Here is a 16,145-nt window from a genome sequence, read left to right on the forward strand (position 1 = left end):
GTAAAAAAGGAGAAGAAAAAAAAAAGAAATAAACATTGTTTTTGAGGTTATGTAGGCATGGTTTATATATGAAGGAAAAGTTGTCATAATTAATTTTCTTCCCAAGGTCAGCTGAGTACTTGATGGAAGCTACAAGAATTACACACAGTCAGTATGTAATGATTGCACTTTTCAGTAGAATAAACAAATGGTGTGACGGCAGCTTCATCTGTCTGTAACATATTGTGTTTCTAAAAACTTGGTCAAGAATCAGTCAAACTCTAGAGTTACTGGGATCAAAGTATTGCTGTATCGTTATTGTACGGTACCTTTTAGCAAGGAATTTAACTGCAGTGAACGACCCTTAAATCCTGTCTTTCAACAATAATATAAAGCAGGATTTCTAAACATTTTTAACAAATGCATTGTTTTAAACTCTTGCGCTTACAAGTGACATTTATTTGTTGCAACACAAATAATGAACTCCAGTGCTTAAGATTTGAATATCTCCTATTCTAACATATCCTAGGATCATGGTTTTGCTGAGATACTTAAGGTACACTATGTAACTTTTTATTGTTCAAAATTAACAAATGATTTAACAAATGAAACTGTTTAAATTAATACATCATCAATCTTTCTTCCAAAATGTGCTTTGTCTTATAATAGAAATCATGTAAGTATTTATATTTTAGACCTGATGGGATGGTTTTTGTGGAAAATTGCGTATATACGTCACTTTGTCATGTCTGTAAATAGAGAAAATTACTTTGGCTATTTGACGCTGGAGAGAGAGAGAAAAAGGCAGAACAGAGGAGTGCGCTGGCAAAATGAGAAAATGACACCGCTCATAATAAAATGAAAATCAACACCGGGTTGGCTTTTCGGAGATGACGAGGACAGAGGGATTTGAAATGTTCTAAAAGTGTTTTGTAAAAGCATGGAGATAGTGTTTTTGCTACTCAACATGTGAGGAAGGTATTTTATTTAACAGATAAATTGCCATATGTAGCTCTTTAACACAGTTCATTGTAAAGTATTATCTATTGCAAAAGCTCATATTCGTCCGCACAGTCACACTGAGCCGAAACAATGTTCTTCCCCAAAACGCATGCAGTTTGGTTTTAAACTGCTAGAGCCAAAAGTAATATTTTAAAGAGGCTATATGCGTTTTTCTGAAATTTAAACTCGCGACTGACACCTGTGGCCAAAAAACAGAACTGCTCTACCTTTCAGCTCGCTCGTACGTGCACACTTCACAAGTCATCTGCTGCAAGGAGGTCAGGTCAACATTATGTTTACAGAGGTAAGAACAGTCAAATACATATATTGTTTGAGATAAGTGTTCTGAGTGATCTGAAACGTTTAACACAAACGCGCTTGACGTCACACCCGCAGACAGCGCGGGAAAAATCCAACCCGACAAGAAAATAGAAAATAGGAAAAATAGGATACAGGCTTATAGGTGCACCCACTGTGAGCAGACAAGGTGTCAGTTTGCTCATCAGGAGATGTTTGAGTCATAAATGGTAAAATAAAAAGGCTATTGTTTCGTTTATTTGGGGGAAAAAGTTCCATATAGCCCCTTTAAAGTTGCCATGAAATTGACCCTATTTATTTTCTTAATGAATGTTACTGGTTTTATTGTTAGCAGTTCATCCATGCATATATTTTTATAAAAATTTGACCACACAATATTGAAATGTCAAAATTTCCTTGCTTATGTTAGAGTTAAGCACTTTGAAAAGAAAGCAGAGACAAATTTAACTGCAGTTTTTAATAGGACAGCTTAACAACATAAATCAAAACAGATTACACTCCCTATTAACTGCCAACATACTGATACATGATGTCTATAAATAATTATATTTATTTTGGATATGGATTATGAACTTGTTTCAGTTAAGTGCCAAGATCTGCAGGATCTGTCAGTACCAGTAGTTTTAGGGTTTTCAGTTGACCTTCTCAAAGTATTCCTTCGAGCCATCTGGAGTCGGCTTAATCTAAAATAAAAAAAGTAAAATTACATAATTTAAGTGAAAACAAAAGCAACAACCCAACAAACATTTCACACTTATCTATGGCCATGACAGACCTGCGTAGTTCATATCTGGCCAAATACCGTACTACACCTTTACAAAAATAAATGGGCAACTTTGCTGATTTTCAACCAGCTTTGTATTGTTACAGTGTCTGTAGTATATGTAAATGAACTAGGCCTATGCATACTTTTTCCCTTCATGTAACCAGCACCCAGATCTATGATAAATCTATAATGATAAATAAACGGAGATCTGGATCGGGATTGTAACAGCAAACTTGTCCTTAACTGATTTAAAACGGTGTACACATTTACAAAATGGTTTGATTTACTGGTTAAAGGTAGGCAATGTCTTTCATAAACACTTTTTTACTGGTTGAAACTCTTCACATGTTGATAACAATCAATAATGGAAGGGGTCTAAATATTAAATATCTTCTGTGGAAGCCTCAGGACCAAAACATGTTCATCATTGCATTTGGTCGGAATACAATAATAGGATTTTCTACCTGCCTGTCAACATACAGTATGTGTTTCCATACCTCCGCGCACCCTGCTCTCGCAGACATAACACGTCACCAAGTGCCGCAAACACACAGTAGCCGCCTTTACATTTCCAGGTGGTACAAGTTAGTGCTTTTTAAGTTGTTTACGTTCATTATTATTGTAATGTTGTGCTTTAAAACGAGATAATTTAACTTTGTCTCTTGTGACGCTTTGCAGACTCTGCTCTGGCTGTGCACGTTCATGTTTTAGAGGAGTGGCTTTGGAGACACTCTGAAGGGACAGTGGGATCTTATGCTATCAAAGTTAGCTTGCTATTGCTAGCCTCTCTGAAATTGCCAACCCTACCTTTAAATCTAGCTGGTTTAAGGAGTTGATGTACTATTACATATACTACCAACATTGTAACAATACAACACTGGTTTTGAAAAATCGTGTGTACAAATTTTCAACAGATAGCACCATGCCCTAACGTCGTGCACATCGCGTACAAATATCTCAAACTATACAGGCCCGCATAATAAGAGGTGCTTTCCACGAATACTATAAAGTTACACTATAAGGTTTCACTCACTCATTCAGAAGTTGAGGTATTTAAATTTTTAGAAGTCTTTTATGAACCAACCACATATTATACAGTGCAATCATATTGTACTTTGACACCAGTAAAAGCTTACCGTGGGTGACTTTGGGGTCCAGCTGGCAGGACAGACTTCACCATGGGTTTCCACAAACTGGAAGGCCTTGACCAGACGGATGGTTTCCTCAACAGAGCGTCCAACTGGCAGGTCATTTACACTCATGTGTCGGATAACTCCATTAGGATCAATAATGAAAAGACCCCTATAATGTGAAACATAATTTAGTGATGGATAATTTGCTAAAAAACAAACTAACCAGCTTAGCAATGCATGAAAACAAACATACAGATACAGAAAATAAAACAAATTTTTGAGAATGTCTAAAATAAAGTAATCCAAGTACATTAATTAAATTACAGTACCTTAAAGCAATTCCAGGACCCTCCAGCAGGACCCCATAGTCTCTGGACACTTGCTTTGTGAGATCAGCCAACAGAGGAATGTGGATTTTCCCTAATCCTCCACTCTAGACAAACCAGACTTTAGTTGGCAAGCTTAACATTTGGCATGAACTTAATGCTAGTTTCCCAATCCCTTGGTCCTATTTAGAGAACTGAGAATGTATAAACTGTAATGTGCACAATGTCAATCGTTGCACTGTTTGAACAGCCTGTATACAGTGTGTGTGTGTTTCATTTCAGCCAACTAATCAATAGCGCCTGGTAAACAATGCAAAGTGACAACTGTATTTAGCTGCAGTGTGTACACAGCATTTGTGAAGTTAAGTATAAACCTTTCTCGGGGTGTTGGTCCAGGCCAGGTGGGTAAAGTGAGAGTCCACAGAAACACCGACTACTTGACAGTTTACATCACGAAACTCATTGGCTTTGTCACTGAAGGCGATGATCTCTGTGGGGCAAACAAAAGTGCTGCCGAGTGGGCAGAAATAAAGAAGCATTAAAACCAACAGTATATAATTTAATCAATAATTCTAGAGTGATGTACTAATGTAATTACAACTGAGATATACATAGAGACAATCTTATGCATGAGTGAATGCTATATTTCCACACTCCATAAAGGTTATTTAAATATTATAAGTGTACTACACAAATTAACTTACCATCTAATCTGCCTTCTAACCGTTAAGTTCCGTTAAATGGACTTCATGCACAGCTGCACTACTTCCTGAACTTTAGCCAGTTACTTTGTTTCCTGTCTGCCATTATTGGACAAACTGATTAATCCAGGTGTGCCTGACCAACAACAATAATCAGACTCACCTGGATTAATCAGTTTGTCCAATAATGGAAGACAGGAAACAAAGGAGCTGGCTAAAGTTCAGGAAGTAGTGCAGCTGTGCATAAAGTCCATTGTGTCAGAGTTTATTGTGAAGAAAATGTACAATGAAAAACTTACAAATCTAGTGGGTAAAAGAAAAGGACCAGGTATTTGCCCTTGAAGTCTTCTAGGCTGATCTCCTTGAACTCTCCATTGAGAACAGCAGTGCCTTTGAAATGTGGGGCCTGTTCAGTGACTGATGGGGCCCATCTTGGAGTGCCTGATATTTACAAACATGCATGATAGATTAGCAAAGATAATACTAGATTTAATTAAGGGCAAAAAACTCAACTCTTTTAAGACTTACTGACTGAGAAGCAAGCTTTTTGTGCAGCAATGCAAGCAAGGGATTGTGGGGCCCTGATCACTGATGGTACATTGTGAGGGACCAAGACATTCAGTCCATTAACTGCAGCTCTTCTTGCCTGTTGTGAAAAGGAGGGACATACACGAAAGAGCCGTTAAACAAGTCAGTTATCGTTTTTCAACAGATAGCACCATGCCCTAACGTCGTGCACATCGCGTACAAATATCTCAAACTATACAGGCCCGCATAATAATGGTGCTTTCCACGAATACTATAAAGTTACACTTAACGTTATGTGAACACATTTGTAGTGAGATTAAGTTTGTTTTAAAACTTTTATCTAACATAAATTGACAAATTTTCACGTTAGGTAAAAAAATCAAGTAATTAAAACCAAAAGATCTGCACAAGCTACTTGTAATAATTGTTTATTTATGGCAATTCTTCTGACTGGTATTTGACGTGCACATTCATTGTATAACAAGCTGTATAAAGGTTAAATGCCGTGAAACGTATCTGCTAACCAAACGACGACAAACAGAGTTTAACCAAATCACACTTGCACCTAAATGTAATTCAGCACTTGTTCCTCGTAACAATGTTATGCAGCAGAAATCTTATTTATAGCTAATACTAAATGAAACTTACAGTAGTCCTGAGAAGTCTCCCGATGGTGGCTGCCATCTTGCTAATGTGCTCAATGAATGCAATGCGCAATAAAACACCTTGAGCATCAAAGCTGCGCACTAATTTTGCATGAGTTGCGCAGCACACCGATACAAGAAGTTGTTTAAAATAATTGTTTAATAATACAAATATATAATAGATAAATTTGTACCCACAAGAATTAAGGTTTGATAACTATAAACCATGTAAAGCCAGACATATTAAATAAAAGTCCGAAAAATCGATTGTATAGGCTATATGGTTTGCATACAGGCCTATGTCCTAATTCATATGTTTTATATCAGGGTATTTAAATGCTTAATTTTATGATCAAATATTTGCAATACAATAGTGATTGAGATATAGCCTTGTACGTTACTCAAACGAATTCTCAAAATAAACATGTTGTATCATAAATGCATTTTAACACGATTTTTATATAACCTATAAAAAAGGTGCATGGAAAATCAATTAAATCTAGGTTGCTCTAGTAAATGTACCCAGACAGCAACAGGGGCATAGGGGCAACACATCAGGGCCGTGTGGATTCCAGGAGTGCCAGATGTGATCCGGTTCTGGGCCGACACTGTCTGGGTAGCGGTTACATCATTTACAAATTTTACAAATATGAAATTAATATTATTAAAGTTTTCACAGCATGACACCACAAGGTGTTTTTTTTAGAATTTTTAGAATTATACTGAATAAACCCATAGGCATATTCAAAGCAAATAATTATTGAATAGAAATGGAATTAATTGGATTAATTAATAGGTAATGATGTGTCAAATAACTGTAAAATACCTTCTGTCTTTTTACTTTAATTTGATGGCTCTTTAACGTTGTTTGTAAAAATGTGTCTTTCCTGTAAAAAAGATCCCTGATCATGCCGGAGTGTAATTGGATGATGTCGGAGCACGTGACATGCGGAAGCGTCGCAGACTTTAAGCATGTCTCATCTGCGTGAGTGACCTACACAAGTTAAGCTTTGTTTAAGAATAATAAAATGAATTGGTAATGCTTGTAAAACGTCATTAAAAAGCTAAAATGGACCCCAACTTGCAGTACTGGCAAAACAATGGACAGGTACTTTCTTGAATATGTGTGTCGTTTAAAAAAAAAACACATTTTGATTTATAGTAGTCTTGTTCATGGAAATGATGATACCAGCGACAAATAAATGAATCATTTTGCAGTCTTTTCTGAGCAGACTGCGTCTGTGGTTTAACATCCTCGACATCCGTCATGTGTTGTCATCACAGGTGAGTAGCAGCAGCATAATCAGCACATGTACATACATACTGTAACATCAATCACATTAGTGCTTATCGTAGAATGCCTATATGAACAGTATCTCGCGCACTACAGGATGAAAATAACGTTGTGATATTTGTCCCTTACATATAACATTGTTTACATTGAATAGATGACAACAAAATACATAATATGATTTTTTCCCTTAGGCTGACATTGAGGAGGCCCGTATACTTCTTCAGAAAGAGGGAAATAAACAGAGAAATGAAAAAGTAGGCTGCACAATATGTTTATTCATTCATTCATTCATTCATTCATAACATTATTCCTATCTCTTTCTAGGTTACTGATGCCTGGTTACTGTCTCTTGTAAGTGAATGAATTTACATTTTTCAAGTGAACATGACAAACAAGTATAGATGACAAACAAGTATAGATATTCACTGATTCTTCAGACACAGGACAAAAGAGGCTACAGAACTGAAATAATACATTATTTTGTATCAATATGTCCACTTCACATATTTTTTGTGTGATCTCTTGCTTCTATTGTTTCACAAATGATTATGTGAATGTGTAAAGAGTGCTCTATGGATCACTAAAAAATAGAAATGTTTAAAAGTAATAGTCAGAGTACTTTTATGTTTTGATAGAGTTTATGGTAATAGAGTCCAAATGTGGTTTGAAGAGACAGTTTGATTTTGCACTAAAATTAAACATTGTTAAAGTCAGCATGAAATGGAAGTTGTGATAGTCATTTGTACTCTATTTTGACATGTATATCTATGTGAAATGGCTTCTTGGGAAAAAAAAAAAATTAGGGCGGGACTTTGTCAACCGGGAATTGATTAGATGGTTGAGGTTTGCTAATGTCATGTGATTGACAGGTCGTCATATTATTATTTCGTCAGGTCGTCATTATATTATTCAGAGGGATATTATTTTGATTAAAGACTATGAGGACAAATACATTTTTAAAAGATAATAATGTGCACAGATAAATATTTTTTTGATTTCATGGTGACTTTAAATATTTTTGTCAATAATGTTGTTATACATTTTTAGTCTTCTGTCCATGCTGATACTGGAGCTGTAATCTCACCAGTGTTTCGTCCTCAAGGTATAAGAACAAACTTGAGGGTTTGTGTTTTCTGTAATTCATGCACTTGAGATATTTCTTAATTTGTGCAAAGCAATTTGCATTCATCTGAATTGAAAATGTTCTTTTGCTTCTCTGATGACATCTACCTCTTTTTTGTTTTTCAGGTTTTCTACCCATATCTGCTCCCTTGGTGAGTTTTTAATTTCAGAATGTGTTTACAATGTGCTGGAGTGAGCAACTTAAAATGTAAAATTGTCAATTGTGAGTTTTTATAATCCACAAATGAATATATCCACATATTTTTGTTTCCACAGGTTGTTGCAAGTTTAATACCCCACAAAAGCATTAAACATGCTTTGTTTTGGCAAGTAAGTACCAGTACATTCTACATTTATGTCTTCACTTTAGTTTTTCTTATCAACTATACATTTTTGTGACAATTTTTGCTTTAGTTTTTGCTTCAGGCATACTGTGCAGGATTCAACCATTCTAACAGAAATGCAACAGTGACTAAGGTAAACAATTATATTTTAAATTAAATTAATTAAAAACTGCTTTGCTTAGCAAACTATTTTAACCACAGTGTTACATCCCAGGATGTATTTTCTTTTCTTTTGTGTAAGTGAGTAATAATAATAATAATCAGAGTTCTGATACAGGATTTTAATTATGTTTATTTCACTTTATTTGCTTAGGATAACACAACATCAATGATGCAGTCGATTCTTATGGTTGGAACAGTTTCCTACTCAACATTTGCAGGGGTACGAGACATTTTTGTTACTGTCCTGTCTTCTCAGTCAATGAACCATATTCATCTGATGATTTTATGTTTGGAAAATTGTTGACACAGGTGTGTGAAACTCATGAAACCTGTCAAGGTTCAAGGGTCATGTCCGGGTCATATTTCACCCCCTGAAAGAGCATTATTATTATTATTTTAATAATACACAGTACACGCTATTGTCTAATAGTACAGATAAATATTTTCTTTTGATTTTGGGGTGAAATGTGACTTGGATATGCTCTCTTTTCAGGCTCTTCCACAGATTATACTCCAGCGTTTGGGACTCTTCAGTGCTGTGATTGAGACCTTCTGTAGATCCGTGTTACCTATTCCTCTCTCAGGTAAGAACACCAATGTATATGCACACACAATACACCTAGCATAGTTAATCCGTTTCATACATATTCCTGATCTAAAGTCTGCATTCTAGTGTCATAATACCATTGAAAGATTTTGAGTCAAACGTGGTTTTCTAGCCTGTCTAGCTGCATTCAGTGTAATGGTGGTGAGAAGTGAAGAGTCCGACAATGGAATACAAGTGTTTGATTCTAATGGGAATGCTGTCGGAGTCTCAAAGGAAGCTGGTTCCAAGGTGAGACTGCAACAAAACCTCATTCCACCTAAGCTCCTTATCATTAAATTACTTAAATATATAATGATGAGCCAAAACATGACCAGCCACAGGTAAAGTGAATATCATTGATCATCTCCTAACAAGGCCACGTATTAAGGTCTGGGCAGATTAGATGGTAAGCAAACAATCAGTTCTCGTTATCAGTATGTTGGATGCAGGAGAAATGGGCTGGAATAAAGAATTTGATGAGGGCTAAATTGTTATGACAAGGCGACTAGGTCAGAGTATCTTTAAAAATTCAAAGCTGGTGTGTTGCTCCTGGTCAGCAGTGGTGAGAATTGACTAACAGTGGTCCGAGGAGGGACAAACCACAAACAGGGTGTTTGGCAACCTGGGCTCATCGCTGTGTGAGGGCAACGAAGGCTATCCCATCTAGTCTGAGCCAAGAGAAGGTCTACTGTGGCACAAGTCACAAAATTTGAATGATGGTTATTGGGGGAGTGTGTTACATCACACAGTGCATCGCACTCTGCTGCGGATGGGACTGTGTAGCCGCAGACCAATCAGAGTGCCTATGATGACCCCTGTCCACTGTCAAAAGCCCTTACACTGTGCACTCGAGCGTCAGAACTGGATCTTGGAACAGTGGAAGAAGGTCGCCTTGTGAAGGTCGCCGATGAGTCTTATTTTCTTTTAAATAAGACGGCCGTGTACTTTAGGAAGTGATTGCACCAGGATACACTGTGGGATGATGACAAGCCGGTGGAGGGAGTGTGATGCTCTGCTGGGAAACCCTGGGTCTGGCCATTCATGTGGACCTACATGCCACCTACCTAAGCATTGTTGCTGACCAGGTACACCCCTTTATAACAATGGTGTTCCCCAGTGGAAGTGGCCACTTTTAGCAGGATAATGCACCCTGCCACTCTGCACACATTGTTCTGGATTGGTTTGAGGAACATGGAGAAGAATTAATGTTGAGCATATGTGGGGTGTGCTGGACCAACAAGTTCAATCCACAACAGCTCCACCTCGCAACCTACAGGACTTGAAGAATCTGCTGCTAACATCTTGGTGCCAGATACTACAAAACGTCTTCAAGAGTCGTGTAGAGTCCATGACTTAGCAGGTCGGCGCTGTTTTGGCAGCACGCGGATGACCAACAGCATATTATGCAGGTGGTCATAATGTTTTGTCTCATCTGTGTATATTCCTCACATGTAATTGGTATTCGATGAAGTCTCACATCTAATCATTCATGGATCATGGTTTCTACCATTATGTCTTGGTCTTAGGCCATAAAGGAAACAGCCCTCTCAAGAGCTGCTCTCTTTGGCACCACTGCAGCTGTTCCCAGTTTTCTGCTGGCTCTCCTTAAAAGGTACAAGTCAAAACCATTTGCTTTCTGTTTTACAATTTGATTCTTAAAAGTTTTGACTGTCTAAATGTGAAATCTGCTGTTAATGTTTCAGGACAAAGTTTGCCCAAAAAAAACCCATGATAATCGCTCCTGTTCGGAATGTCAGTACTGCCATTATTTTTGGCCTGATGATTCCTGTGTCCTTTAGTCTTTTTCCACAGTTTGGCAAGGTAACACACATTAGATAACTGATGTTTGTTAAATGTTAATGCTGATTCATTATATACATTTACCATTTTAATTTTGTAAATGCATTCAGACAAGTAACCTATTTTGTTTTTTTACAGATAAAGAGGGAGAATTTAGAAAAGGAGTTTCAGTCACTTGAAAGTAATGGGGATCTGTTTTACCACAGAGGACTGTAAGAGGACTGTTGCTATTGCAAACTTGCTTATTTGAGGGTGACTTTTATTGACTGGGTTTGCTGACATGACAATGAAATGAAATGACAATGGAAACAATAGAATATACTAAAAGTTCACTGCATTTCAACAAAAATTCAAAATGGTCTACATTAGAAGTATTAAAAACATGCACTTTTTTCCCAAAGGATTTATTTAATTCTGTACTACTGCTTAGTGACCACATTAAGAAGTACAGCTGTAAAGGTTTGAATTCATATATTCACTGCATTGAAATGGATTTTACTAAATAATAACACTTAAACAATTATACCCGTCCCTCACTCTGTTTGTTATTGTCAATAAAATTTCTGTTGCCACTCATGTATATTTTTTTGTATATTTAATGATCACACATGCATTTAAAAAAGTATCCAAGGAAACAGCATTTTACAACTCTCTGAAAATTATCACAATGTTTAAGAAATTAGAGATTAACAGTTTGAACATCCTCTTTTTTTTCAGTATATATTGCACACAACACATTATCAGAAAATATTCTATGATCTATTTAGGCACAGAGGATAGCCCTGGATAACAAGTTTTTTTTTTTGATTAATAAGGAGATTACACATAAAACATATAAAGGAATGATTAAGTCAACGTTATGTGGAAATGCAAAATGTGGGAAGTTCCATCCCACAGGAATGACTTTGTATATTTAAATTAGAGTATATATAATCATAAAAAGTACTCTTACAGGAATACACATACAGATTGTTAATTAACATCCTAACTTTATGATTAGGTTTTGGCACTCAATAGTTCGGTAAAAAAGTTTTCAGTGGCTTTACATTCTGAATTTAATGGGACCATCTAGAGCAATTCAATTTGTTTAATTGAACAATTACTATAACAGTATTATTATTTTACAGCTGAACAAATGTTAGGCATGAACTAGGCAACCGTCAGCCCTTTGATATTGGTGTGCAATTATAAAATATTATAAAATTTCTAACAACATGCCAATACCTTGTAAATACTTGAAGAGATATAAATATAAATTGTTCATTGGCTCAAGATCTAAGTGCTACCAAAAGGTTTGATTATTAATTATTTACCTCAAACTTGTGTTATTACTTAGAAATGTCACATTCAACATTCGTAATTGCACCCGTCATGTTATAGCTATGTATTGTACGTCTATATCTTTATATTGTCCCAATACAACTTTTGTCCCATTTACAACCCTGATATTAGAGATTATCCAAATGTTACAATTCATTTTGTGATTCCTCTTTGAAAGGTAAGTTCCTATCTCAGTGATTATTGTGAGGCATGCCAGTTGGACGGGATGCACTGATTGGTCAGATCTTTAAGAGTTGCTCAGCTGCAGCTAAGTGGAAGAGGAAGTTTTCAGTCGCTGGAGGGTAATGCCGCTGCTTCAGAGTCTCCAAAGTCAATTTGGAGTTGTCTGCTTCATCAGCAAGAGACATCAGATTACTGAGGATTTCTTTAGTTTTTACTGAAATATCCTGGAAACAGATTGAAAAATAAAAAAGGGGTTGGATTAATAGTGTTGCAGGATTTCCAAGTCTTGGGAAATTGAAATGCTTCAAAAGTAGATTGTGCTACAGCTATATGATGTTTCTTTGCTAATACTTAGGACCTTCTTATTACTTACCTTAATAACCTGTGCATCTGTGTGATCAGTGTCCTCTGCAGCCTGGACAATGAAGTTGCCGATCTCTTTATGGAGTTTTCCCATAGCCATTGCCTCTGAAAAAACAAGGCATGGTAAGTGGTACTTGACAATTCTACTTAGTCTCTATCAATCTGTAAAGCAAAATCTCTCACCTTTGGCATTTTGTGAGACAGTGATCTCACTGTCTGGTAGATTTACATACACATCAAACAGGTCTGATCGGTCTCTGACTTCAGCATCGACAAACCCTGCAACATACCCTACAGAGATAGTGAACAAGATTCATAAACATTGCAGGAGTGATAACAATAAATTAGTTTTGGGAGAAGGACCTGTTTTCCCTTGTACCTGTACACAGCTTGAGGTTTTCCAGCTCATTATTATCCAGGTGAACAAAAGGGTGGAGTATGGACCAGTCTTTTCTATGCCATACTAGGCCAGGAAGAGCTCTGGTTTTAAAAAGAAAAACACATTTACCACTTCCAGCCCTTTTAGTGCATGGCGATTATTGTTAACATGTTCAAACGTTTTCTTCTTGAAATAAATTATTCAATCTATGAGACCCCAATGGTTGAAAGTTTATCCTTACATGATGTGCAGAAAGAAAGAAACCGAACCATAAGCACCTGCTGCTCTTTGTTACAGCACCACATGACATAAACACTAAAATACTTAAATTCAATGTGACATGCAGTTTTCAACCTATTGTACTTCTATACTCTGACATTTCTAGTTTGAATTCATGTACGTAAATGAATCATGCACAATGTGATTAGGAATGTAAATAGTCAACTTTGATTTCATGTTCACTTAATGATCATGTTGTGCAATGAAAATTTTCATGGTTACCTTATGAACTCTAGCAGCGTCTCAATCCGTGGGTGATAGACCACCACTCTTTTTTTCAGCATTAGTGCTGTGTAAAGGATGATGGTCTCCATACCAAATAGTGACACAACATCTAAAATAAAGATGGAATATCTCAGGTCTTAAATATAGCAAACTGGATACCATACATATATGTTTTACAGAATTGAGATGCTTTCTTGAAAGATTTCTCAAATAACAACCATGAAGCCAATTGGAGCAAATGGCTATGGTACCAAAAGTAAGTAAAACATCAGATGATTTTAGCAGTTAATTTCTTGCTTCATGTTGCCATAAGTGCTTGTAATGTTCATTTTAAAGGTGCACCCCTAACCTTTTAAGGAGCCAGCCAGGTAGGCCTTCCTGACGTCATAATCTTTGACAAGGAAGGAACCGTTCTCATCACTCTGGCATATCCCTTTGGTCAGAACAGCAATGTAGCCTTCCATCATCTTCACAGGACTTCCATGTTTAATATATATCCTGAGAAAAAACAATGTTAAAGATGTAACATCACAAACACACAAAAACTTGGCGTATGTCCTTAGAAATGATTTAATGACAAAAAAAGATGCTTACTGAAAGTAATAATGCTGAATGACCAATTATTTAAACTCAAAACAAAAATCTACACTCAAGCGGGAACCTCTATGTTGCGCACTAAATGGTTTTTACTTAAATTAAACCTACCTGCACAGAACTCTACTGAATGCAGCATATTTTTCAGGGTTGAAGTCCTTAGCTGTGACAACTATTGAGAAATGTGTCACCTTTGAATGAAATTGAGCAGTCAGTTAGCAAGCCGGCATGATTCTGATCATTTATTTAGATTAAAAATAAGTACAATCTGTCTACAAAGCATTCAGCACTTACAGTGAAAAGCACGTAATGAGATATACTAAGTTGTCAGATTTTTCACAAAAGATGTTATAATTACAATATATTATAGCAGTGCTTCTCCAAGGCCCCCTATTGTTCATGAAAATATTCAAACAATATATACCCCTAGCCTTGTTTTGTTTTTAAAAAATATATAAAGGTTTTACAAGATTGGGAACAGTTTTTAAAGGAAACAAACAGATGTTAAGAGGGTAAATATTAGTGCTGTCAAAACGATTAATTGCATCTAACATAAAAGTTTGTGTTTACATAATATGTGTGTGCGTGTGTGTATATTATTAAATGTATATATATATCGGTGTTTGTGTGTGCATGTCTGTGTATATGAAGAAAGAAAGTCATTCATTAAGGTTTGGAATGACATAAAAGATGGGTAAATGAACAAATAGTTCATTTTACGTTATTTGAGCACAGGTTTGATAGCTTTCAGGATGGCAGTGGTGTCCTAATCATGAAGTCTGGTACCTTTTTAATCGCAGTTGGCTCCTGAACCTCAACAGTGGTGATGTAGTACCAGGTTCTGCAGTACTGTCCGAACACAAACGTGTGCAGCACCCGATTGTCCAACGTCAGGCAACATTTTCTCAACAGAACCTTTCGCAGATCAGCACCAATGGACGGATAGCACCAGACCCAAAGCGTGTCTGCATTTACATCTTTCTCTGTGTATGGGGGACAAAATTAATTACTGACAAAATAACCAACTAAAGGGACAGTTTTCCCACAAATATTCTCTGTCATGTGGTCTTTTTCTTCTGTAGAACACAAAATGAGATGTTAGTCACCATTTACTTTCACTGCATCCTTTTTCCAATTTCCACAAAAATAAAAGTGAATAGTAATAGAGACTGACAAAAAAGTGCTGTCACTCTACCTAACAACTCATTGTGTTTTCTTTAAGAAGAAGAAAAAAAAAAAAGCATATTGGTTAGGAAAAATATGAGGGCGAGTAAGCTATTACATAACTTTTTTGGGAGGGGTGAACTAATGCATGTACATACAAATATTATCTTTTCCCGTTATTTCGATCTTACCAATAAGTCCAAGACTCAGCATCAGGTCAGATGTAGCCATATTCCATTCCTTATCCACGTTAATCTGTTTCTAATACTTTAATGATTTGTGAACAGTTATGTCTACAGCAGTTTGGAAAGCAGATGAAAATGTTTTTCAGAGCGAACAGACACAGCCCATAGTCAAATATGCCGGGACAGTCTATCCAGAAAACAATTAAAATGCCAAAACGGTTCTCCTTGCAAAATAGATGTGTTGAATCCAACTGCAGTTTTCTTTTGAAAGCCTAGCGTTACGAATTATCAATAGTTTCTAGTATATCAGTGTAGGTGAATCAGTTGTGGAATTGCAATCATTCCGGCGAGTATGTGTATCAAAGAAATATAAAGAGGAAAAATATATAAAAATAAAATGAAAACTTATCATGAACAGTGGATCTCCACTACTGGTCAAGTGACCAACATGCCTTCTTCCGGGTTTTATTTCTCTCAGTTCAATCAAAATATTAAGAAACATACTGCCATCTAGTGTGTTGGTGCGTTTAAAGTTCAAACAATAAATACCAGCAGCATTGGAATAGAAACTAGTAAACTATAGGCGTACTAAATGTTACATTTTCAAATAATCTTTAAATGTCACAAAACTTGGAGCAATACAGATGTTCCTCAGATTCAATGTCCAAATTAAAACTTACTCTTAAAAATTCACCACATGTATAAATATATCATTAATTGATTTGAAGTGAAGTGAACATTTTAGGTA

At 36.2% G+C, this 16,145-nt stretch overlaps 3 protein-coding genes across 4 annotated transcripts; 1 reads left to right on the forward strand and 2 right to left on the reverse strand.

The window, feature by feature from the left end:
• Positions 1-1,737: 1,737 nt before the first annotated feature.
• prdx3 (peroxiredoxin 3) lies at positions 1,738-5,703 on the reverse strand. Its single transcript, XM_079635459.1, has 7 exons — positions 5,402-5,703; positions 4,754-4,871; positions 4,525-4,666; positions 3,899-4,034; positions 3,528-3,631; positions 3,202-3,367; positions 1,738-1,982 (listed from the first exon to the last, which is right to left on the reverse strand). Exons 1-7 carry the CDS (start codon positions 5,435-5,437, stop codon positions 1,932-1,934), a joined length of 753 nt encoding a protein of 250 aa, XP_079491585.1. The 5' UTR covers positions 5,438-5,703; the 3' UTR covers positions 1,738-1,931.
• A 612-nt stretch (positions 5,704-6,315) lies between these two features.
• Positions 6,316-11,280, forward strand: sfxn4 (sideroflexin 4). 2 transcript variants are annotated; one of them, XM_079635462.1, is made up of 14 exons: positions 6,316-6,505; positions 6,630-6,681; positions 6,883-6,945; positions 7,016-7,042; positions 7,739-7,793; positions 7,940-7,965; positions 8,090-8,143; positions 8,228-8,290; positions 8,471-8,539; positions 8,813-8,903; positions 9,039-9,154; positions 10,432-10,517; positions 10,609-10,726; positions 10,844-10,980. In XM_079635462.1, the coding sequence occupies exons 1-14, from the start codon at positions 6,498-6,500 to the stop codon at positions 10,919-10,921; spliced, it is 906 nt and encodes a 301-aa protein (XP_079491588.1). In that variant the 5' UTR covers positions 6,316-6,497; the 3' UTR covers positions 10,922-10,980. The 2 variants fall into 2 exon arrangements, with proteins under 2 accessions (XP_079491588.1, XP_079491587.1); XM_079635461.1 differs by having other exon boundaries at positions 6,321-6,505; positions 6,616-6,681; positions 10,844-11,280.
• Positions 11,256-15,914, reverse strand: dennd10 (DENN domain containing 10). Its single transcript, XM_079635460.1, has 9 exons — positions 15,404-15,914; positions 14,835-15,031; positions 14,160-14,239; positions 13,804-13,952; positions 13,452-13,563; positions 12,951-13,051; positions 12,755-12,862; positions 12,582-12,676; positions 11,256-12,432 (listed from the first exon to the last, which is right to left on the reverse strand). The coding sequence occupies exons 1-9, from the start codon at positions 15,441-15,443 to the stop codon at positions 12,265-12,267; spliced, it is 1,050 nt and encodes a 349-aa protein (XP_079491586.1). The 5' UTR covers positions 15,444-15,914; the 3' UTR covers positions 11,256-12,264.
• Between the last annotated feature and the right edge of the window lie 231 nt (positions 15,915-16,145).

The sequence above is a fragment of the Phoxinus phoxinus genome (genome assembly GCF_949152265.1).
Source record: "Phoxinus phoxinus genome assembly, chromosome: 14".
NCBI lineage: Eukaryota > Metazoa > Chordata > Actinopteri > Cypriniformes > Leuciscidae > Phoxinus > Phoxinus phoxinus.